The sequence below is a fragment of the Catharus ustulatus genome, chromosome 7 (assembly GCF_009819885.2).
Source record: "Catharus ustulatus isolate bCatUst1 chromosome 7, bCatUst1.pri.v2, whole genome shotgun sequence".
NCBI lineage: Eukaryota > Metazoa > Chordata > Aves > Passeriformes > Turdidae > Catharus > Catharus ustulatus.
The window spans coordinates 23,426,926-23,451,554 of NC_046227.1; the positions used below are offsets into that span (position 1 = coordinate 23,426,926).

Here is a 24,629-nt window from a genome sequence, read left to right on the forward strand (position 1 = left end):
GGCGGATAGGGCGGGATCCGCGCGCGGGCTCGGGCCGTGGTTGGCTGGGGCGGAAGGGGATTGACCGGGGCGGGGCGCGCGGCGGAAGCGGCGGCGGCGGCGGCGGCGGCGGGGTGGGTCGGCATGGAGCCCGGGGAGGGCCCGGGGGCGCTGGACCTGCACGGCGACGAGGAGATCATCGAGGTGGTGGAGCTGGGCCCGCCGGGGCCGGGTGAGACGGGGTGCTCTGCGCCACGCACCGGGCAGGGTCTGCGGGGGCTCCGGCCTCCCGCCGGGGCACCGGGAGCGCCGCGGCCCCACCCCAGCGCCAGGCCCGGCCGGTGCATCCCCCCCTCTCCCCGCGCTGCGCCCCGTTCCTCTGCGGTTTCCCTGCTCTGGGTCTCGTGGCCGCGGTGGCATCGCGCATCCCCCCGCTGCCCCGGCCCGCGGGACCCCCCAGTCCCGCTGAGCCGGGCAGGCCGGAGCCGCGCCCTGACCTTCGCCCTCTGCAGATGACCTGGCCGAGGAGATGGAGGACGTGGACTTTGAGGACGAGGGGGCAGAAGAGCCCGATGCCGAGGCTTGGGAGTCGGAGGATGACGAGGGGGTGGAGGACGGCATGGAGGCACAGGACGACAGTGAGGTCACGTTCTCGCTCCATTCGGGTGAGTGCTGGCACGGGCAGAAGCAGCTGGGACCCCCCTCGGGACCTGGTGTCATCTTGGCTTTCCCCAGAGTCCAGGGGTGCACAGGGCCTTGCTAGGCTGCTGTCCCTCAGCCTTCTTGGGACAGCCTTCAGGACTCAGCTGCCCTGGGTTTGTTTCTGCCTTATACTCTGGCAGAAGAGCCCTTTGGGCCTCCCATCATGGCAGATGGCCCTAAGCTCAGCAGACAGCCTGTGCTGCTCCTCTCCCACGTGAGGAACTGATTCCCACTGGACGGGGTTGGGAGTTCAGCTTGCTGACATCCCATGTCAGCACGGGGTTTGGATCTCCTGGGAAAGCCAGGTGAGGCGGGATCAGCACCATAGCCATTTAGCCTCTCTTTACTGTTTTGTGAAGCCTCTGTCTTCTGTGTGAGCCTTGACCCCAAGACCAACACACTGGCAGTGACAGGCGGCGAGGATGACAAAGCCTTCGTGTGGCGTGTGAGTGATGGGGAGCTCCTGTTTGAGTGCTCAGGTGAGGTGCAGCGAATGGCTGTGTCCCCTCTCATCAGTGTCTATCTGGACACATTTTTCTCCAGCTGATGCTGTGCTCCTGATCATCTTCCATAGCTTGGCCTGAGCAGTCTCTGTCCCCTCACGTTTTCAGGACACAAGGACTCGGTCACCTGTGCTGGCTTCAGTCACGACTCTGTGTTCGTGGCCACAGGTGACATGTCAGGGCTTATCAAAGTGTGGCGGGTGGATGCCAAGGAAGAAGTGTGGTCCTTCGAGGTGGGGGACTTGGAGGTGAGTGGTGCTGTGGGGAGCTCCCCAGCCAGCAAGTGGAGTGGCAGCACTTCTGTGACGGTGCCTGTCCCTCTCTCTGCCCAGTGGATGGAGTGGCACCCTCAAGCCCATGTACTTCTGGCTGGTACAGCTGATGGCAACACCTGGATGTGGAAGATCCCCAGTGGGGATTGCAAAACCTTTCAGGGTCCAGCATGCCCAGCCACATGTGGCAGGATCCTGCCTGATGGTGAGGCATGGGGCCTCTCTGGAGTGGGAAATGTCACCAGCTCTGTATGGGCCATTTGCCCTCCTGCTTCTCCCAGTCTGGGCTGAATGAGAAGTGGGGGGATGAGGGGGGCCCTGTTTCTATCTGCTATCTCTGTCTCACCCAGGGAAGCGAGCAGTGGTGGGGTATGAGGATGGGACCTTGCGCATCTGGGACCTAAAGCAGGGAACCTCGCTGCATGTCCTGAAAGGTAAGGAAGAGGTTCACCTGGGCTGCTCCCAGTTGGCAAACAGCCCCTTCTGGTGGGCTCTGACCATTGCCTGAGTGGAGAGGAGGCATCCTCTGAGGACAGGAGGGAGCCTGGCACTGGGTTTTTCTGTCCCCACTGGTGGCTGTTGCTTGCGGGGGTGCTAGCAGAGCCGGGCAGGGTTGAGGCTGCACGATGGTGTCTTTTAAGGCTCACTGGGTCCCTGTGGGGAGGACACATAAAGCTCATCTCTGCTGCTCACTCCCCAGGCCAGGATGGCCATCAAGACCCCTTGACGTGTGTGGCCAGCAACCAGGATGGCAGTTTGATCATGACGGGCTCTGTGGACTGTCACGCCAAGCTGGTCAACTCCGCCACGGGCAAGGTGCGTCTGCATGGGCAGGGCAGAGCCACAAGTGCTGAGGACCCCCCAGACCCCCTGTCCTGGGCTGGAGACAGAGCCAGAAGCACTGGGGCCTCCCCCAGACCCCCTGTCCTGGGCCAGGAGCAGAGCCAGGAGCACTGGGGCCCCCCCAGACCTCCTGTCCTGGGCCAGGGGCAGAGCCAGGAGCACTGGGGACCCACCAGACCCCCTGTCCTGGGCTGGAGACAGAGCCAGGAGCACTGGGGCCTCCCCCAGATCCCCTGTCCTGGGCCAGGGGCAGAGCCAGGAGCACTGGGGCCCCCCCAGACCTCCTGTCCTGGGCCAGGGGCAGAACCAGGAGCACTGGGGCCCCCCCAGATCCCCTGTCCTGGGCCAGGGGCAGAGCCAGGAGCACTGGGAACCCCCAGACCCCTCTCCTGGGCCGAGGGCAAAGCCAGGAGCACTGGGAACCCCCAGATCCCCTCTCCTGGGCCGAGGGCAGAGCCAGGAGCACTGGGGACTCCCCAAATCCAGGGCCAGTGTGCGGCCATCGGCAGCCGGCAGGCGGCGCGGTCGCGCTGCGGGTGGAGCGCGGGCTGGGTGGTCCCGCCCGGCTCCTGGAAGGAAGTTCTCTCGTTTGCTCCCAGGAGCTGAGGATTTGGGGCCGCGCCTTGTTTTAATGAGGGTGCAGGCTCGGTGTCGAGTACGGACGGGAGCCCTGTGCATCTGGGTCTCCTTCCCTCAGGGTATAGTCACCCTCCCTCTACCCAGGTGGTGTGCGTGTTCAAGATGGAGAGCGTGACCCCCAAGGCACCCATCAGTGAGGGCGAGGAGGCAGAGTCCAACTCAGTGGAGTCGCTGGGCTTCTGTAATGTGTGAGTGATGGGACAGCCCCTCTTCAGTGCTAGATCTTACAGGGCTTGTCATACAAATCCATTTGCATCCTTTGCGCTCAATCTGCTGCATTTCTCTTGCCTCCATCCTCCCCGGCTGGGTGTGGAGATCCCAGATCACTTTGGTGTGAGGCCAAGGGAACCAGCTGCTCAGCCTGGCCTACAACTGTTGGGATTCTGGGCTAGCCTGATGGACCACTGCTTGACTGGGATACTCTCCAGACAGCTGTTTTCCTGCCAGGACATGGTCATCTTCACAAACCATGGGTTGATTGCTGACTTGCTGTAATGTTGGGTTTCCCAAGCAGGGTGTTTAATGGCTCCAGCCATCAGGTTGTTCTACATACATTGCATCCTTCAGCATAGGGTTTGCCTTTTACCAGGAGCCTTTATGTGCTTCCATCCCTGCTTCCCCATTTCCCATGTAATGCCTATTCCCCTGTCTGTAGGATGCCACTGGCTGCTGTGGGCTACCTTGACGGCACACTGGCTATTTACGACCTCTCCACACAGAGCCTAAGGCATAAGTGTCAACATGAGGTACTGCCCTCCCCCCTTCCCTAGGCCTGGGAGGTGGGCTTTGGGCCTTTTGGAGATCTCCCTCAGAGCCCAGGGGCCAGTTCCCAATTTGTACTTCTCCCTTAGCCTTGGGCTTCCCCAAAGGGCAGCCACAGTCTCTGCACAGCAGATGTGCTTGGCCCTTGGGTCTGGTTCTCCTGTGGGGATGGCAGACACCATGAGGGGGTGGGTGTACATGAAAGGGCGCTAAGATTGCTGGAGGTCCCCACTGTGGTCTCCCCTGTCCCAGTCGGGAATTGTGCAGCTGCTGTGGGAGGAGAGCTCGGCCGTGGTGTACACCTGCAGCCTGGACGGGGCCGTGCGCCTCTGGGACGCCCGCTCGGGGAAGATGATCAGCGAGTACAGAGGGCACTCTGCTGAAATCCTCGACTTCGCTGTCAACAAGTGAGCAGGCAACCCCTACTCCCCTTCCCTGCTGGGTGGAGGGAGCAGCGATGGCTCCTCTTTGACTGCCCTTGTGGTTTGGTCCCAAGGTGGGGGACAAACCTTGGGCCATAGGTCCATACTGAGACTTGGGGGCCTCAAGAGGTAGTGCAGCACTTCAGAGCTGGGCTGGGGGTGATGGTCAGGGATACTGGAAGCCCCCAGCCCCACCTCTGAGCCCTGTCTCCCTGCAGGGATGCCTCCATTGTGGTGACCACCTCTGGCGACCACCAAGCCAAAGTGTTCTGCGTCCAGCGCCCGGATCGCTAGAACTGTGTCAAGGGATGGTGTCCTGGCGCTGCCCTGCGCCTTGAGGGATGAGGGACATGGTTTCACCGCCCTTCTCCACTGCGTGCTTTGTAATTTTTCCAGCCTGTCCTGCTTTGCCCTCACCATCTAGGGGCCAAGCCAGGGGTTTTGTATGAAGATGTCTTTAATTATATAAATTATTTCACTTAACTGGATGCCATCTACTCTGCTTGTTGGGGGGAAGAGGATCTGGGGAGCTGTGCTCCCTCCTCAGGGATCTCCCTGGCATCCAACCATGGCCTGAGGATCAGTGGCAGAGACTCCCATTCTAGCTCTCCCTGTTAGAGGCAATGAGTGGGTCAGGATAGGAGGGAAGGGTGCAGGTTGCTAGCTGAAGGTAGGAGAATCCTGCTCTGTACAGTCCACAAGTTTCCTAACAGAACAGGCTATTCCCAGGTCTGGGTTCTGCACCTCTTAAGTTCACCAGAAGGCGTATGTTCCACAATACAGGTATTATCTCCCTTGGGGCTGTGACTAAATACCCCCTTCCAGGGCAAGTTCACGTACATTGATAAGCCAAAGCCTCACAGCCCTTTAAGATAGAAAGATCTTCTTTATTAATGAACCCCAACAGTATTTCTTCAGATACAGGAGTTTTGAACTCAAATACTCAGAAGAAAACAAGTTAATATTGCATTATTCTCATAAGAAATACTGCAACTTACTTCCGGTAACATATTGCAAAGCGAAACAGCTTGAAAAGAAAAAAAAAAATTAAAAAAGAAAAGAAATTAAGTCAATCAAACTGGAATTAAAGTTTTGTTTCTTGGAACGATCGAGTCCTCGCAAGCACAGCTCGTTTCTGCAGATTACTCCCCCAACTGTCGTACAAACAGACCCCGATTGCTTGAATTCCTTATGAGCCCACAGAGGTGCAACATTAAAAGCTACGATTATCAGGTAGCAAGTGCCCCAACCTTCGTCCTCCACGGCAGCCTCGGTGACTCAGCATTAACGGGTTGTGAACGTCTTCCCCCTGGAAGGATGCAGAGAGGGGTCAGCACAGCCCCAGGGGCCTGTGGGGCTTGTGGTGGGGCACGTGCAGTGGAGCTCTTGCAGCCAGGCTGGGTTGAAGCTCACAGGGTCTGGCTACACAACCAAGTCACGGGGCTGTGGGGAGGGGCTAACTCTTGCAGAGGGGACAACCCGCCTGCCCTAAAGCAGTATGCAAAGGGGACATGACAAACAGAAAAAAGGACACCAAGGGGCTCTGGGATGAGAAGGTAAGGGACCTGAGTGAAACCTGTTAGCACAATTGCTCTCTTCCATCCACTTTGCTGTGGGCTGCTCGTTCACAAAAGGGAGCCAGCCATCATGGTGGCCTGGCCCCAACCATCACCTGGCCAAGGGCAGCCAGTTACTCTGAGGAGCTGCAAACACACTGGGCAGCAAGACCTGGTCCAGTGCCCACAAACACCAAGGAAGGACTTGGCTCCTCTCCCTGCCGTGAGCTGGAGCTGCCCCCAGAGCTGTACAAAGCAGCTCTAATATAACAAGGAAAAAGCACAAGGAATGCCACCAAGGGCTTGGTGGAGGGAAAATGCAGACACCAGGACTTGCAAGGCCATGTATGAGCCTTTTGCAAAGTGTTTTGCCAGTGTTTTGCCTCAGACCCAACTCCTCACACAGCATCTGAGGCAGTAAGCCATGGGTCATCCCCATGGAACCCCAGCCTATCCTGGACTACAGTATGCCCAACTGAGCAAGACTGAGCTTGTGGCCGGCAGAGAAGCCAGAGACCAGACCCTGCTTTGCTACTCACGTGATTGTTTTCATTTCTTTCTTCTCTGCGTCTGGACGGGCACGGTTGAGCACCTTGAGGAAATCTGACGTTTTCGCCCTCATACGTGTATGAATATAGGCCTGTGTTTCATTAGGACAAAATGGGGACATGTCAGGATCCTCTCTTCATTGTCAGCTGAGATTTCAGGACACATCAAAGCCAGGTCACTGTGAACAATTATCCTTATTTCTGTTCTCAGAAAGGAAACAAAGCAGATCCAAAAGGGAAAAACCCTACTTCACTGCTAGAATGAAAACAGTATTCTGTCCAAGAGCAGGGAGAAGGCAACCATCACTTGCTACCCCTGCATGACTGGGGAGGGTAGTGGCAGACCCTAATGAGTTCTCAAGGTGCACCCTGTTGTCCCCTGCTTCTCCCCTTCAGCACCCAGGTTAGATGGGCTGAAGCCACCCTGTGTGCCCCGGCCCTTGTACCTTTGAGCACTTGATGTGATAGTGCAGGTAGTCCCGGAATGTGTGGATCAGGTTTATGGTGTTGTCTCTGGCTGCAGCATTGGTGTGACGGGGGAACAGCACTGAAAGAAGAGGTGGACACAGACCATTAGTACCTCCTGGTGCTGCACAAGGCCTTCAGGATCAGTGCTGGAGGCTTCAGGGTGTGCTGCATTGAATCCCTGCCTCGCTCTCTATAAAGAGCCCTTTACTCTTGACACATATACCAAGATTAAGCAGCACTTGTGATTTTAAATACAGGCTTAAAGATTTTAAATAAGGCTTAAGAGCACTTTTCCACATTTCCCACAGCAGCAGGATGCAGACAAGGCCAGGTGTCCAGAAACAATAGCACTGTAGGAAACTGCATGATGCTGTATCAGTGCTTGGGAGATAAAATTTAGAGGAGCAAGTTGGGAGGCATAGCAGGGCACCCAAGCTGCTCAACCAATTTAAAGATCCAGTCTGCCCTGATGTCTTGAAATTGCATGTGGATCTTTGCCTGGCAGCTTACCAGCCCTGTAACATAGACAGACTTTGATACAAAGCAGATAGCTTGCTTTTTCCGTAAGGTGGTGCTCTGTTGGGTGTCCCAAATCCAAGAGCTGAAAGAACATTGTGTTTGGATGATGATCTCACCTGAGACTGTCAGATCAGATAACTGGGAAATTTAGTCTCAACAAGAACAAAGTATGTGCCATCCTGGACTTCTTCTTTCCATAGCTGAAAGCAGGCCTCAAGGCACCATTTCCAGCACAGGAGGAAGGCAATCCTAGCTTCTTCACCTTTTCCTGCAGTGTTTGTGCTCCATCTCTGAGCTCCAAACTACAGGAATGCTGGCCTGAGACACCCTAATAACAAACCCAACCATCTGGAAGAGACCTATCCCTTTGAACAGGCCAGGGTTTAGACTCCTCTCGACACTGCTACCCAGGGGGAAGTCATGGCTCTACTGGCCACCACCTCTGCAGGTAAGGGAAAGTGGCTCATCAGTGTTTGGCCCAGAACAGAGGCAGAGCTGGAGAAACAGAATGCATTGCTCTGCTGCTGCTTTCTGACTGCCTCTGCTGATCAAGCACTTCACAGCTCTCTGCAGCTGTACAACCTACAAGTACAGTTCATGAAAACTTTCATAAGAAACCTCCAGTTTCCAAAATACCACAGCAAAGCCACTCTTCCCTTTGCTTCCAAATACTGAACTTATTTTGTAGGCGGGCACTAAACAGCTCACTGTCCACTTCCACATCTTGTTGCCCACAGCAGAGCTCAGGTGACCTGATACAGAAAAGGGACATTCCAAAGGGGCACACAAGACAGAATGCAACCCCAGAGTCCCGGCAGCCCTCAACAGCCCACTTCAACTCTCAGGGAAGGTGAATTCCTTTCTGTTTTTCACACAGCAACAGGAACCTCTCTCCTCCCCAAGCATCCCCAAGCCTGCTTACCAAAAGTGATGTAGCCAATATTATCGCCAACGGCTGCGTCCGTGTCTTTCAGCTCCAAGGGTGGCTCCCTGTGGCTGAACAGTACCTGTGGGGCTGTGTGACTGGCCCGGCGACCCTCCTTGAACTCCTGAACAAGACAAAGTGAAGGTGATTCCCACTGCAACCCTTCAGCAACATGATGGGAAAGCAGGGGTTTCCTCACTCCCAAAGGGCAATGAGCAGAAGGTGGCCCAGCTTTTCCTGAATGCATTGAGTTCATCAGGCCAAACAGCCTGAAAAAAAACCTTTTTCCCAGAAAAACCACCCCAAAATGAATGGCTGTCCTGGGTTTATACATGAGCATAGTGCAGCCCCTCAGCTGAGGTGGCTTTCAGTGTGTCACAGACCTGCCATGGGATTTTTGTGGAAGGGACACCTCAGTCTGAGCAAGCACACGAGACAGTGCAGCTCCTGCTGGAACTTCAATGCTTCTAGTGAAAGTTGGCAGTGCCCATCATCCCCAAGGAACAGAATTTCTCAGGAAGGGCTGCATGGTCTCCATCACACCTAGTGTAAAGGTTCTGCCATTTGAGGAACCATCTCCCACCAGAAGTCTGCCCAGGCATCAAGATGCATCTAGGGGTTTAAAGCTTGTATGTGAAGCCTGCTCCTCTTAACGCTTCCCTACACTGTGAAACAATACCTTCAGGCAGGTACCCTTCTCCCACCTCTGACAGCAGCACAATGCCCACCTCACAGGAAATGTACTGGCTCTGCATTTCAGGAACTGTAAGGACCATCTCTGTGTGGGGCTGGGAATGTCCAGAGACCATTCTCCTGCCCCAAAGCAGGGCACTCTTCCCTCTGCCCCGCTGATCTCCATCCCAACCTACACATTATCAGGTACCCTTGGCCTCTCTTCTGAGCACAGTTTCCCTTGGGAAAGGCAGGAGCATCCATGGCTCTTTTAGAGTAGATCACTGGGGTTTCCTTAATGAAATGCTTAGCTTGCACTTCTGCCTGCTTAGGCCAGAGGGTGAATGGCTTCACTGGTTAGTTAATGGTCACATTTTCTCCATGAGAGCCCAGATGAGCAGACACCATGCCCAGCTGCATTATGCAAGAGCAATAGCTGGAGGGAAAAAGTCAGTGTGACTCAGAGTGGAAATTCCTGTGGCTGGGCAGAGGCAGGGTTTGCTGTTGTAAAAACCAGGAATTCGGGACATGGAGACTCCAGGACAGCTGCTGCCTTGAAGCACTGCCATCTCCCCAGGAGCTTCACTAACCCCATTTTGTTCACATCATGTCTCCCTTCTCATTTTAAAAGCTGAATTCCAGGCTGAGGGATATGCTTGGTGGAGGAAAACCGCAAAGCCAGAGCAGATGCCCTGTCTGTAGCTAATGAACACACAGCAAACAGAGCTGTGAAGACTTCTATTGCAACAGACTCCCTCCTGATGACACCCAACACAGGTACATTGGCCTCCAGCAAACTGGGCCAGTAACTTGCTGTCCATGAGCCTACCAGCAGCATGGTCTGGCACCCTTGAACAGGTGGGTAAAGATCCCTGGAACACTCTGCAGGCCTTGCTCCCTGGCCATGCCCACAGGAGGCTGGCTCTCCAGGAGCTTCAGCAGATGAGTGAGGTGGGCCAGTGGCACAGATGAACACAGGTACAAGCATGCACTGAGACTCCCCAGCTGCACACAGATGTCTCAATCTCCTCAGGCTCACAGTCGTTCACAGACATGCAAAGTGCTTACAACAAGTGTCTCAATGCTTCCCAGCTAAACAGCAATTGGAAAAAGTAGCTGAATGCAGACTCAGCCGAGTCCAGTCCATTACTTGGCATTATGACTGGTTTGAGCCCACAAATTCAGTGTATTCATGGCTCTAAAAAGCTCAAATTTGAGAGCTGTCACACTGAACTGCTGAGTGTTTCTGCAGCATTTGGGCATTAGCAGGAAGAAACCTCAAGGTGAAGGCCACTCTCAGCTCCTCCTCAGCATGGCATGACTTTGTCTCACCCTTCCTCTCTCTTTACAGCCTCCTCAGCTGGCTGGAGATCCCTACACCATAGCTATTCACATTACAGGGCCTCAGTGTGGGGACTGAAGTATTCACTGTGGTGTTTCTCATCTGTAACACATAATACGCTTGTTTGTCCAAATGAGCAAGACTATTGATGATACAGATGCCAATGCAAGAGCCAGGAAAATACACTGTCTATGCCTATTAGCATGTTCTTCCATCCCAATGCAGCATGGAGCAAAGCATTTACATGTGTTAAACCGCCTTTGTGCTCACTTCAGCAGCTTATTTGGCAATGCTGCTTCAAGCAAGCAGGCATCTGATTTGAGGACCAGACCCTTTCTCTGTAATTCAGTTTCCATACCTGCATAAACACCTTTCCGATCACCACGTCATCGTCATCCTTAAATACCGTGCTGAACACAACTGTGACACGGTCCTTCTTTGCCTCAACATACCTGCAGGTGGGAGACAGAGAACTCACCTGTGAACCACAGCCAAGACATGCAACTGGATGAGGAAGCAACTGTGACAAGGTCAAGTAGATACAACAACCATTCACAGGCCTGGCTGCTATAAATTTCCCCTCCCTTGAGACAGTATTTACAGGGAGCACAACATTTCTGTTGGGAGTGGCCAGTTCCTCTCCTGCATGCAGCCACAAGTGCTGCCACTAACAGAGACTCTTGTGTAACATCCAAGCAGCCCGAGGCATAAGCATTACCCTCATGGGATACTTGTGGCAGCCTAGGACAGGCCCTTATTACCCTGGCCAAAGCACGGAGCAGGAGGATTTCCTGACTTTCCACCAAAACCTACAGTTGTGTACAGAGCAGACTACTAACCGTAGTCCGACACCCGTGCTGTTTGGTTTGAACACTTACATTGTCTCATCATCCCTGTAGTGGATGACTGCTCTTTTTTCTCCTTCTTTGCCCTCTTCCTGGAATTTGAAATACTTCTCAAAGACTGAAGCAAAGCAGTTGCGCTTCAACATGCCGGCTTGGTGCACAATGGCATCCTTGTCTGCGGGGAGGTTCTCCAGGTCGTAGAGCAAAGAGACATTGTAACCTGGGAAGGGACAGCCACTAGCCTTAATAATTACACAGGGCCTTAATGAAAGCAGAGACATTTTTTTAGAGAGACACCTACAGTCCACTTTTGCCTTAAATCCTCCCAAAAGCCCCAGAGGTGAGTTCTTCCCACTTCAAGCACTTGCCAAAAGCCGTGCCTAAATGCGGCGCGTGGCCATGGCAACGTTCCCGGGGCTCCTTCCCAAGCTCCCAGACACACGTGCTGGCTGAACTGCTCCCAAGTTTTGCAGTGAGTAGGAAGAGATGTTGTCACAGGTAACCATGGTTTTCCTGTGTCTTACAAAGCATCTATGAGAAGAACAAAGACCCCAGCCGTGAGGAACAGAGGCTTCCTGGAGGAGGACTGCATAAAGAATTACAGCTTGTGCTCCAAGCTACTTCATTCCTGACGTGTCTGAGCCACCTTTTAAATTGGCAACTTCAAACTGCCATTCACTGTATAGAGAGCCTCAGATATCAAGCTCTTCAAGTGCAGCCTTCATATGAGCATTTCTCAGGTGACTTAATTTTGGAATTGCATTCACACACACACACACCAGTGAATGTTATTGCAGGGTTACCTGATTCAGGATTTACCAAGTAGCTTCCATACACTTTCTTCAATACCTAGAAAAGAAATTAAACATTGAGAGCACAAGCTATCAAGACTTGTTTCCTCCTGCACAGCCTAGGCCATATTTGGTCTTAGAAATATCAAATTACAGCACCTGCCTCCCGTAGTCAAAAGAACTCAGACAAATATTAAGTCATCAGCTGCTAGTACTATTGGCTGTTCCTGCTCTAGGGAGGGCTCCCTGAACTACACTGACAGGGGACATACTGCAGAAGACTCAACACTGGAATTTTTTCAAGTTTTTGCTAGTTGGACTTGTGTGGGGAAGAAGCCTTATAGCTCATACCTTCAAAGGAAAACAACGAGCAGAGCCTGACACAACAGATCTGAGGGCTACCACTTTTCCTTCCATTCAAAGGCAGATGCAAAGTGTGCCTGGTCTCTCTCCTCGCAGGACGGCAAGTTCAGGGCACACCATGGCCTGGTGACCACACTCAGTCTCAGCCTATTGCACGAACAGATGGGGATCAAGAGGAGACTGCCAGGCAGGCTTGAATGCCTCCCAGAAGCAGAACCGCCTACAGCACAGCAAAAACCGTTCTTCAAACGTAATTACTGCTGAATTTTACATCAATGGCAATTTCCAACTGAGCCATAGCTCAGTGTCAATGAGGGGGCTGGGAACAGGCAGTATTTCACAGAGAAGAACACAACAGTGCTGTGGCAGAACTGGCCCTCCTGTTATGACACCCACTACCACGTGGAAAGGATACACAGACTCTCTGCATGCCAAAACCTCCTCTCTGCAGACAGCCTGCCTGCAGTGGTGCAGGAAGATGCCCTGTCTTAGCAGGAAGCCCACTCTGCATTCCTCACAGTGGGGCTTCACCAAAGACAGAGCAGAAACAAGCAACGTTGTCTGCAAGCAAGTACAGAAAGCAACAGTATGACAACTGGAGACTGAAAAATGGAATTTGTATTTAGTCAGTACTTCCAAGCCAGTCCTGCATAGATCCCGTTTTCCTCTAGAAGTATATAGGAAGGTGCCTTCCACCACCACCACGACAATGGCTGCTCGTGCACAGTGCTGTCAGCCACTCACCCACCATAGGGGTTCTCTGGGGATCACACACTGCACTGATCCTCACTAAATATGCTGGGAACCAGGAAAGCAGGACACTCAATCATGTCTTTTCTGCCTTAGGCGAATCTTATGGCAATTCACTTTGTGTTCAAATCACCTGTTTCTCACCAGACTCACAATAAACTGATGGAGTAGTTTCCTTGTTTTCTTGCAAGGACAGACATCCAGAGGCAAAAGCTCACTGAAAAGCCCTGGGTGAACTCCTTTCGCTAACATGCGGAGATTTGAAAACTGACTCAGGAACTGAGTCACACTTCCTGCCTTGCCATCCAACCACAGCTCAGAGAGGCTCCTTTTTTCTACCATAAATGGCCCTCCAAAGCCACAGGGCCCAGTCAACAGGAACTGAGCCTGCGACTTCACAGAGCAGCAGTGAAAAGGGAACCAGTCTGCAAACCAAGGTCTGCACACGCAGCAGGAGACCAGCACTCGCTCTCAAGCGTGGTTAAGAGTCAGAAGAGAAGCACCACAGATCTGTCTTGGTGCCTTCCTTCACTTGTGGGCTCAACACATCAGTCAGGGAAACTATTTCTCCATGGTCAGGCTTTGCTTTGAACTTGCAGAATTAATGGTGCCTTCTGCCTTTCAGGCTGCAGGTCATACAAGATGACTGCTTTTTCATGAGAGAGCATGAACACACTTGCATTTGTCTTTTAGTGAAGTGGGAGTCCTGGTTGGCACAGGGCTGTTCCTTTGACCACTGTGAGATGGGAGCATAGATGCTTCTCTAAGGGTCAGACAGATCCATCAACATCACAGGGGCATTGCTGCCAACACAGTATTTGTAGGCAGAAGGCCTGGAGACGCTTACTCACCTCATCAGCACCGTGTTCCTGGAGTTCCTTGTAGAATTTCAGAGAAATACTGACCATCACTTTCGTTTTGTCTCCATTGGGGTTTGAAATATGGTAAAGGACTCCATCAAAGTCTAAGAAGCAAGCAAGAGAAATGTGAGCGAACAGGAACCAGCTTCTATTTCTGAGGAAGCTTTTCCCTACAAGTTCTAATAACTGCATGAAGTGACACTGCTCCTCTTGCTCCACCCTCACACACAGCAAGAGACAAACTTGCAGTTAAGGAAAATGGTAATGTCATGTAGGGAGACCTGCTATCATGCACAGGGCTGAAACAATTTTGACACTTGTCCATCACAGAAAGTTTTAATCTAGTGTCATTCAGCATGCCTGGCAAATCCACTTGTGCTCAATGCACAAGGATATAAACACACAGAGACGGGAGCCTTCTGGATGGCCAGCATAGAAAGTGACTGACATGCCCACCAGGCTAGAGCTGGAGGAGAAAACCTCTCTGCCAGCAAAGGCAGCTCAGCTGCTGCCTGCTGTGAGTTTCCACTTCACTACAGAATGGGCAGAGAGGGCAGGAGGAAGGGAAAGGCAACCCTCCAGCTACCTAGAAAGCTCCACTTCCCCACGGAGCTTTGCAGCTTACAGAGATTCCTGATAACAGAAGCAAAAATCAGTTGCTGAATGAATACTTGAACTTCCTTGGCATTTCTCTTCCTGAAGAGCAAACTTGAGGTGATTAATCCATTTTGCCTGTAACCCTACGTCAGCCTCTTAACAACCCAAACCAGATGGGGCTAAAGACCTCATAACAAGTACCACCAAGGGCAGAACTGGAGAACAGATGAGGTAAAAGAGAAGAGCTATGTAGCAGGCACACACCAAAGCCAGTGAACTCAATGGTCTAGGGAAGTCCCAGGGAAGGCAAACAGAGAAATAGTGGGGCAGCCAACAAAGCCCCAGCTCTGGGGATACTGCAGGGTCTCCACATTGCCTCTGCCCAGTGGTGTGAGCAGACTGTTCAAGCCAGCCCTTAGTTCAGAGAAGTCGAGAGAGCTGTGGAGCTTACCTGCAAATGTTACTTCTACTGCCTCTGGTTTATTTCTAAAAAGCAAAGAAAACAAAGAAGGTAAATGAAAAGTCTAGCAGCAGCCTCCAAGCTGTGAAGGAAAGAGGATTAACTTCCAACGCCTTATTTCTCACAGGAAGCTCTTCCTCAAAACACTTTTATCTCCTGCTGTCCAACTAGCAGTAACCTTTGACAAGAGATCTTAGACTTCTTCCCCTTCCTATAAGCACCAGTTTGACCCCAGATGATGTAAAATAGACCTTGAAGCTGGCACATATTTTTATTATTTCTAGTTTATGAACTGATTTTGACATCACAGATTTCCAGTTAAAAATGCCTAAGAAAGGTACTCCTTTCTAAGAAGTCTGTTTTGACAAGCACACACTCTGTACAGAATAGCCACGACACTGGTTTTGGGACAGAGGATCTTTTGTAAGATCCTGCAATACCAGTTCCATGGAAGGAGCTGAGTAATCCTTCCTGACACAGTGCCCCCTTCGCCATCAGCACCAGCTCTGCAAATGCGTTGAGATAACTTGCTTGCAGAGGAGACCCTTTTTTCCAAGTCAGGGAAGTGTGAGTAGTGTTATGAACCAAAGAAGGAACTTCACACGTTCATTTCATCCTGCTCCCCTTGCAAAACATCCCAAAACATTTAGCCAACAGCTTCTGCAGAAAAACTGTAGCTGTGGATGTGCTCTAACACTGTCCTGAGTGGTCTCTGGGACCCCTGATCAGCAATAAAACCCTCTGTAAGCCAGAGACACACCACATCTTACACTGTGACTATGAAGAACTGCTTCTTAACAAATTGTATTTTGACATTTGTCCATGATCTGTGAAAGAGTAGGACTCCACAAAAGATGTAACTGCTTCTGGAAGGTCATTTCATTGGGATTGGCACTACATAGCTGCTTTTACAGCTCCAAGGGGACTGGTATTAATAGGTCATTCTCCAACAGGGAATTGATGCAAAGGTATCTCCACTGCTGAGAGCAGGAGTGGAAAATGAGAACAGGATAAAAATGCCAGTCTGCTACTGCTGTTTCACACTGCATCTCCATTTATTTTTCAAAAGTAGATGATATTAGAGTACAGGCTAATAATGCTGCTGCTAACAGAAATCTAGTCTCTAACAGTTCATTCCCACCTGTCTGAACCAACATACTGAAGTAACTCCCCAGAGTTAAGTCAGTGGTCTCAACTATGCTGCTGCTGCTACTGCCCAGAGACCAGCTGTTTTGCTGAAACTTGCTCTTCCACACACTTATGTGCTGCTGGGTACTGGCCACACCGTGGTACATACACTGAGAAAGGTGGGGGAAGTGATGGTTCAATAGCTACTTTCCCATATTCTGTAACAATTTAAATGATTTTATCTCAGCAGCAAGCTATTTTTCCATCAGCTTTTCTGCAGCTAGCCTCATTCCTGGAAGGCAGAAATGACCACAATGTGATAAAACTCAAGCTGAGCAATTCAGGGAGACCAAGACACTGCACTACACTGATCCCAGAGAGCAGGTCAACAACATTTTACTCCAGCGGAAAGGGAGGAATTAACACCCAGATAGAGATCCTAAGTGAAAATGAAGAGGTGTTCCTGGTTCTTGAAAGTGATAAGGTGTGAAAGGCATCAGCCTTTTTTTTTGTCTGAGGGCTCAGGAACCTCTGTCTTTTGTGCCACCTTGCGAAGATGAAAAACCACACACTTGAAAGAAGAGGTGCAAGTGCACCCAAAGCAGGTCCTTTAGTTTAAAAGCTGTGCAGGCTACCTGTGACTGCTCTTGCTTTCATCTCCCCTTCCCAGCTGGGCCTGAGACACGCTCAGCAGGCATCCCTGGCTGAACATTTAGCCTGGGCTCTTGGAAATGGGAGCAATTCCCCAAGCCATGTCCAAGCCACTTCTGCTCACTGATGATGGCTCAGAGCAGAGATGAAAGAAAATCCCAGAGATCCCACTCGGTCAGTTGATGCAGACATACGTGTTCTTCTTTTAGAGCACCACACTCAGACGTGGGAATCAGCTTGGATGGCAGTATAAATTTTTATAAAAAAAGAAACTATGTAGGAAGCTTTAAAGATAGCACAGCCAGGCACATGAGAGCTAGGAATATTGAACAGGACGCATCCTTAAACCTCTGTTCCATCTTCTCAGAGTTACACCTTCCAAATCCCATTCTCCACACATATAGAGCTGACACTTCCCAGAGCCCCCGCTCCCAGCAGAGCCTTCCAAACACAGCACCTCCCTCTGAGAAATGCAAGGAAGTGGCTGACAGCCAGTGCACTGGAGTGGTTTTGCTGAGGAAGGACGATTCCCCATTTGGTTGCCCTGTACCCAGGGGATGGCAGGAAGATCACTCATCACATCATTGAAGAAGCTGAACAAGACCATGCACAGGAGCCAGTTGATGGCTCTGCAGGAGAGCCTTTGTTCTGCACACAAAAGCTCACTGCTAACACAGCTGGGTTTGAGCCTGTTATTGTGAAAACGTCATTTCTTAGAGAAGTTATTTTAACGCTGATTTCTCAAGGGGCTTAGTTCCGGTGCTTGGGGATGGTGAGGAGGGGGAGTATTTAAGGGAAAAGAAGGTAACTGGGCGGAACTTTGGGTGCAGAATATTCAACCACTTCCCGGCACAGCCTCAGTGAAGCAAGAGCTCACGTGAGCCGCATACAGAGCTCCTCGCAGCCACGCTGGCCCTGTCACCTACAGCACAGTGGGTTTTCTGCCTCACTGGGCACACAATTAAGTAACCCAGGCCTGGCCTGAACCAGGGGAGGACAGGGAAAAACACTGGAAGTGAGGCTGGGAGCAAAGAGAGCCTTCTTAGCCTTTCACACTTCAGGAGCTCTACAATTTTTAAATTTAAAAGTGTTTAAAGTGCTTCTATTTATTTCTCTGGCTCACCTCATCAAAACTACTCTGGCTACTCAAAATATTTCTCCAACAGAAAACCCACTCCTTTTACTACCCGGATTGTTGTTGCAGTCCCCAAGCAAAAGAGAGAGGAGCTCTCGCCTCCAGCGTTCCATAGTTTCTGGATGAGCAACAATGCTGCAGGTCACACACATGTTCACTTCCCCTTGACCTTCCAGCAACCCCATCTTCTACCACTAGAAACAGCCCTTTGGAAGCACAATGTGTCCTCTCTGTGTTCTGTCCTTCCTGCTCTTGTGCAGGTGAAGGCTCAGTGCAGAGGATTCACAGCAGGCCTGGATGGGCCTGCACCAGGTACTGTCAAGTTACTAGCACGACCCCAAAGAGCTCTGCCTGGTCTAGCGTGCTCTGGTGTCCCTTGCCTCCATGAGGAGACCCTCCACACCACAGCAAGAATTGGTAGTTTAGCGGCTTGGTGTTGAGTGACTCTAAATCCCAGCTGGACTGTAAATCCCAACTGGGAAGCCAGGAGGTCTTTTGTTCACTTCTACTCCTGATCCAAAATGCTGAGAAACAGACTAAATCTAGCTATACTCAGAGGATTTCAGACAGGACACCCCATCCACTCGGGGGGCAGAGAGCTGCTGTGACCCCTGCAAGCTCCTTACCTCCAATGCTACCTGAAACACAGCATCCCTCAGTGACCTTCCCTGTTTGCTACGCTCTGCCTTGAATGGACAATAAAACCAGCTCATACCAGGAATAACTGAGATGGTTTCTCTCTGCACTGAACACTGAATCCAGACCAGACCTTTCTGCAAACCCCTGCCTGAACTCCGATGCTAAAATGGCAGCTGTTCCCAGCAGCAGTTTATTTTGTGATAACAGTTATCAGGTCTGAAGTCAAACCCACACCAAATCCCATCTGCCCTCTGCTTGTAACAATAAAAGACCCTGACAGGTTTTACATCTTCTTGCCTGTGTTGCTCCTATTCATCTCCAAATGGCTCCTACGCCCTGTCTATCTAATACAGAGCCAGCTCCAAATCAGATTTTTCACCCCGGCAGAACATCCGTGAAGAGCCACAGTGCCCATGGAGAGAAACCAGTGAGCACTTAAGAGCAATAGCAAATCTTTTTTTCTGACAGCACTTCCTCACTTGACGCAGACAACTTCCCTGTTTCATTCTCAGGCCACAAAGGCTCTTAGCCCTACGTTACAACAAATTTAAGAACTTGGTTGACAATCACACTGAAGCATCTCCCACACCACAATTAAGACCTCTACTAAATAATGGAGAATGGCAATTATTTCAAAAGCTGCAGGCATGCAGATACTCTAATCTCTTAACCCATAGGAGAGGGGGGAAAAAAGGTGCATTTCAAAGCCTAAAGCTCTGAGCAGAGCTTTCAGATCACCAGAGTCAACACACGATTTGGATAAAGTGAGTCAAATTCAGTGACAGACTGCAGACTCTTGCTACAGAAAGGTCACCTCAATAAAAAAAATAAATTATGAGCAGCATCTAAAATTATCTGAACAGTTCCTCCACTTCTGGACCCCACTCAGCTAACAAAAGCCTCTCTGCGTAAGCTGCAGGAGCATATGTTATCAAAGAGCTCCCATAGCTCTGGCAGCACACCCACCATGAACTCGAGCAGGAGTGCTGTCAGGTGGGTGGTGCTGAGCAATGTACAGCAGCCCCTACACATGCCAATTCTCCCCTCCTGGTTAGGTGACCCCTCCAAGCTTTTCCCTTGCTGTGTTCCCAATAGCCTGGAGGAGCAGGCTGGTAGGAGAGCAGCAGGATTCACAGTGGACAAAGCACAGACGGTCCTGCAGCATGCTGGCACTGGCAGGTCCCCTTCCAGCCAGATCTTTGTCCTGTGCATCCTCAGCTGTAGGCAGATAGCCTGTAGTTCCCCACCAGAGTGACCCAGAGTTGTGCCAAGTCTCTGGGGAAGAGCCTCATTTTGCACACACATTTACTGTGTTTCTTTAGTATAGTGATGGATACCTGCTCTCCTCTGGTGTCAAGCACTGGTGGCTGCAGTGAGAACTACTGTCTCAAGATAAAAGAGAGCAGGCTGCTCTTAGGAACTCAAGATGAAAACTGAGTTTCAGAACCACCTCTGAAAGCCTAACACTTCTCAGACCTCACTTTTATTCCCTCCTTGTTGTGCTGCTGCACAAAACAGGAGCACTGCCTACTTCCAGACAGAGGTGATTCACAATCCACCGGTAAATGCAAAGTCACCTTCCCTGCTGTCCGAAGCAGGATGTGCTGTGACAACCCAGGAGCTATGCTCCAACACCCACAGCACACTCAGTCAATGTGGACAGCCAGGGTGTACCACGAGCACTGCCTGTGCCAGCAAAACCCAAGGGTACCTCATTCTGCCAGCAGCACTTCCCGAGCACTCTGCAGTCAGGTGAGCTTGTGTGCCTGCAGAGATGTGCAGCTCCAGGCTGGGCTTGTGAGGACACTGAGCCAGCACCTGCCACTACTGCTGAAGGAGGTAGATCTGATCCCTGCTCCATAGCTGCACCATGGTGAGTAGCCATGACACAATGAACAGGATGAGGAAATTCATCTCAGCTAAAAATACCCAGTTTTGCCTGTTCCATTTTAACCTAGGTCACTTCCCCAATCCTGTTTCCCTTGAAGCCACAAAAATGCCTGTATCAGCAAGAAGGAGGGGGTGGCAGAGGAACAATCTCTGGTTTTGGTGGGGTGTCTGAGCATCCCTGAAGCACTGGAGCCACATATAACCATAGCCACTCCTGAAGAGAGTTCCTCAGTAGTGCCTAGCAGGATTCAAAGCTCCTCTACCCTCCCAGCACACCAACAGCCTCCTGATACTCCTCAGTCTCCCCGTGATGAACTCACTTCAAGTCACACTATGAACACAAAGTTCTAACTGCCTGGTTTCAACCAGGGCTCAGTCTCTGTGTCTGGAAGGCAGAGCTCTGCAGACCACGAACATCAAGTGACCGCAGGTGGGAAATACCATAAAGCAGGTGGGTGCAGCTTCAGCCCAGCTCCTACTGGCTCACAGGAACCACTCTGCAGCAGGGAAGTTCAAGCTTCAGATGATTTCCTACGCAGCTAATTGTCAGGAAGCCCTGCAGAGCTGTACCTACTGATGGCTGTAAAGAAACCAACAGTTTAATTTGAGATTCTTTTCCCTCCACCCCCAAACTAGAACAGGCATGCTGTAACTCAGCTATGCAAATTTGTGTTCTTTTGCACAGTGGGTAAATAATAAGTAACAGTTTGAGAGAGATGATTAATTTAATAAAGATTTTTGGGTAAGCTATGTATGACTGGAGAACCTAACCCTAAGACCAAGGCCCTGTGCCACACTTTCACTGGGGTCAGTTAAATTAGAGCAGGACAAAACTGGATGGCAGATCTGTTAGTGTCAAACAGAATGAGTATTCATCAGACATAGAAGACAATTATCAAAATGTTTTACACTTGAAGTGCTTGTGGGGTGTTTTTTTATGTCTGTGCAGTTAGCAAAGGAAAGCAATGATGAGAAACAAGATCTTCCAACTGATAGAGCTCATCTCCTCACATGACATTTCCATCAGAAATGGGAAAATCTACCTGTGACACCAGCTACAAGGCAACATCTCATGTACAAATGAATTGGTCAAAAGCTTATGGAAGCTTTCTCTTGACATGTATAAAAGCTCATGAGCCAACCTCATTTCAACAAACTTATTTCCAGGTACTGACCAGGTATTGCCACATTGCAGCAGTAAATTCCTAACTCAAGTTATTTCAACAGATTCTGGTAGCTTTACGCTTTTATTTTAAAATGTGGTTGGTTTAAGAGAATAGATTTAAACAAAGAAATTACTAGAACTAAATAAGGAAAAAAAATTAGATGCATTGAAGTCCATCATCTGTTACCACCTTGATCTAAATATCACGTTTTGATAGTGGCTGTCCAAGAAGGTGAGATTTCCATGGGGTTTGCTCACAAAACCAAATTAAATTTGAAATTACCCTATTTACAGGTGGATGCTGCCAAGCCCCAAGGATCTTGTGCAGGCAGGACTCTTAGAGGTGGGTTAGGCCCTGCCTCAAGTGCTGCTCTCTGTCTGCAGTCTTGCCAAGGTACCTTTCACACTGGGAACTCCAGGGACAGAGTTGGACCTCCACGCAGAGCAGAGTTTGACACATGTGACAGTAATATCATGGCAGTTAATGAATTCCAACTTCTAAATGTGACCTAGCTCTATATGACAAGGTGAAATGTGGAGTGTCTCCCACCTGATAGATCAGGAAAGCTCTGCAGGAACCTGCCACACTATGGCTGCACTGCAGCAGACGGGAGCAACACAGCCCATGTCATAGGACAAGTCTCTGGTGAAGGATTTGGAAATGAACCCTGCCCTGCCCCACTTCCAGGCTGGTGCTGAAGCCAGCAGGCATACCTAGCTCTGAGACATCCACTATTGATAAATCCCTGCATTGCATCTGCTGCACTTCTGGGTTAGAGCAAATAATGTAAACCCAGCTCTGCCCCCGTGTCCAGGCTCACTCCTCCCAGTCACCAAATTTTTCACGGCTTGACCTTGCCCTGACTGTCCTGTATTCACCCCCAAGATACACCTTGGAAAACCATCACCAAAACAGCAAAATACAGAAGTCCCTTCCTGCTCCAGGCTAAGCACCTGGGAGCTGTGGCCATAAGGCAAAGAAATATCACTTGAATTAATATTTTGTAACATCCTTTCCTTAGAAGATTTGAAACGTGAAGAAACCTCCCTGCACTTGCCTGGATGGGGGACCCCACAACAAGCACAGAAGAAAATTCACAAGTAAATGTCTTCCTCACATTCAGGAACACACTAAAGGCACAAAACCTATCTGGAAATGCCATCTAAAGAACAGAAAACACCATAGATGACTAAGAGGCAGAAGCAGAGCACCATCAGCCACCCTACAAATTGATCCAGGAGCAATCAGTATGTCACGCACGCGTGCCAACACTCAAGTGAGGCGGCTTTGCCATCCAGCAAAAGGGAAATCTCAGGGGTCTGCAGGCTGGTGCAGGGCAAGCAACAACAGCTCTGCCCAGAGTCAGAGTTTTGGGGTGCATCTAAACCTGCAAACTGTCCCTCCACGTCACATCAACACAGAGACACATGCACGTTCTCTCCATTAGGAAGAGTGCCTTGGCACAGACTAGTGACTGACAAGCTGTTCTGACACTCACTGTGAACCTCTGTACATGCCATATTTTCTAATGGATGAGGCTGCAATACCACTGTGGTCACCTGGGAGCTCTCTGTGCCCAGTGTGGTGCTTGTACTCTGGGGAAACTTGTTGCATTAAGTGATCAGGGCTCAAGATGAATCAAAATCTGGGAGCAGCTCAGCTGTCCTCCAAGGCAGAGCAGCCTGTGAGATTATTTTATGGAAAAAAAAACCCACTGAAACAAAATGAAAAAATCAATCTGAGCAACAAGTCAACTGAGAGTGGGGGGAAAGCAGAGTAAGTGGCCTCTGACAAGGTTCTGCATGCAAAAGGCTGACAGCTTCAAAAATCATTGGAGAAAAAAGGTAACACAGAAAAAGGCACCTGCCTGGGGGGGTCCTTTCCTGGAACAGCCTGAGCCCTGCCTTGTGAGGCGCCAGGGCAGGCTCCACCCCAGAGATAACACCACTGTGCTCTGCCTCTCAAGGCTTTGTCTCTGTACAAAGGTGTCTCCGTCAGCAGGCAGTGCATCGAGCCCACAGGCCACTCGGTTGCAGATAAGGACACTCATACTGAAGGGACTTCCTTCCAAGCTAAGCTGTGTCCTCACAAGCATCTTTACAGCCCTGGTGCAATACTCGCAATAAAAAAACCCACTGGCTCCCCAGGGACTGAACTGTCCCAGCCAGAGATGTGGGTGTGAACAGACCCCCCAGTCTGCCCCCCGAGGCCAGGACACCCACCAGGCTGGCACCAGCGGTCATGGCTGGCCCGTGCGCCTGCATCCCTTCTGCTCGAGAAAGCAAAGAGGTTGCAAACTGGAATTTGCTCTTCACCCCCAAAGCAAAAGGCTGAGGTCGTGACTCCATATACAGGCTTCTTGCTCCTCGGCTCCCCCTACACATTCTGTACCAGCGCTGGCACCACGCTGATGAAGCCTGCTTTACCCAAAGCAAACATCCTGCAAATCCACCTTCCTCCCTTCCCAACTTCCTCCTTTTCCAGGCCCTGTCCTCCAGTCCATCTCAGCACGACAGTCTCCGATACCCTTCCCCGATCCGTCCTGCTCCCCCGGGGCTCTCCAGTGCTCTGGCACTAACGACCCCATCCAGCCCCACTCTGCCCTCGAACACTGCCTTGTCCCAGTCTGCTCCCTTATTCCCCAGGCCTTCCCCCTGCCAAGCTCTGCCCATCCCCGCCGCCCGCAGCTCAGTTCCCGCACCCTGACCACCCTCCTCCCAGCCCCCGCACCCTGCAGGCCCCCACCCCGTGCCCGCTCTGCGCTCCTCGCTCCCGGGCCGCCACCCGGTAACACAGCACCCGCCGGCTCCGTGCCGCTCCCTGCCACCCTCCAGCCCCACATCCTGCCTTGTCACCATTCCCCGGCCCCCACCTTCCGCCCCTCTCAGCCCCATCCTCCCCGGCACTACCCGCCAGGCTCTGCTCTGTGCCCGGGCGCCTGGCACGGCCCGGGCCCCGCCAGCCACCGCCCCCTCGCCCCTCCCTCGGTCCGCGGACCCGTCTCCGCCCCGCCCCGGCTCCCCTGCTCCTACCCGGCGGCCGCGCCCTCAAACTTGAGCGTGAGGGTCTCCTCGATGATGCGGTTGTTGACCTCGAGCAGGATCATGTCGGTGCCGGGAGCGGCTCTGAGGGAGCCGAGCCCGCTGCGCGCACCGGGGACCCGCCCGAGCCTGCGCCGCCGCTTCCGCTCTCGCGCCCGCGC

General features: G+C 51.5%; 2 protein-coding genes across 2 annotated transcripts; one reads left to right on the top strand and one right to left on the bottom strand.

Annotated features, from left to right (window-relative positions):
- The first annotated feature begins 76 nt into the window (after positions 1 to 76).
- Positions 77 to 4,605, top strand: LOC116999091 (angio associated migratory cell protein). Its single transcript, XM_033065424.2, has 11 exons — positions 77 to 211; positions 492 to 644; positions 1,041 to 1,160; positions 1,293 to 1,432; positions 1,517 to 1,661; positions 1,807 to 1,890; positions 2,157 to 2,272; positions 3,023 to 3,126; positions 3,594 to 3,684; positions 3,953 to 4,107; positions 4,341 to 4,605. The coding sequence occupies exons 1-11, from the start codon at positions 124 to 126 to the stop codon at positions 4,414 to 4,416; spliced, it is 1,272 nt and encodes a 423-aa protein (XP_032921315.1). The 5' UTR covers positions 77 to 123; the 3' UTR covers positions 4,417 to 4,605.
- Positions 4,606 to 4,988: 383 nt separating this feature from the next.
- On the bottom strand, positions 4,989 to 24,629 carry ARPC2 (actin related protein 2/3 complex subunit 2). The gene is made up of 10 exons (XM_033065430.1): positions 24,460 to 24,629; positions 14,810 to 14,844; positions 13,753 to 13,865; positions 11,801 to 11,846; positions 11,031 to 11,217; positions 10,511 to 10,604; positions 8,136 to 8,262; positions 6,673 to 6,773; positions 6,218 to 6,318; positions 4,989 to 5,431 (listed from the first exon to the last, which is right to left on the bottom strand). The coding sequence occupies exons 1-10, from the start codon at positions 24,531 to 24,533 to the stop codon at positions 5,407 to 5,409; spliced, it is 903 nt and encodes a 300-aa protein (XP_032921321.1). The 5' UTR covers positions 24,534 to 24,629; the 3' UTR covers positions 4,989 to 5,406.

Bases quoted from the DNA above. Each gene is read 5' to 3' on its own strand.
- LOC116999091 (XM_033065424.2), top strand. From the start codon at position 124: ATGGAGCCCGGGGAGGGCCCGGGGGCGCTGGACCTGCACGGCGACGAG. The intron at 645-1,040 runs GTGAGTGCTGGC...TGTTTTGTGAAG, and splicing joins CACGTTCTCGCTCCATTCGG to CCTCTGTCTTCTGTGTGAGC. The intron at 1,891-2,156 runs GTAAGGAAGAGG...CTCACTCCCCAG, and splicing joins CTCGCTGCATGTCCTGAAAG to GCCAGGATGGCCATCAAGAC.
- ARPC2 (XM_033065430.1), bottom strand. From the start codon at position 24,533: ATGATCCTGCTCGAGGTCAACAACCGCATCATCGAGGAGACCCTCACG. The intron at 6,319-6,672 runs GTACAAGGGCCG...AATGAAACACAG, and splicing joins ATCACATCAAGTGCTCAAAG to GCCTATATTCATACACGTAT. The intron at 5,432-6,217 runs GTGAGTAGCAAA...GCATCCTTCCAG, and splicing joins AAAGAAATGAAAACAATCAC to GGGGAAGACGTTCACAACCC.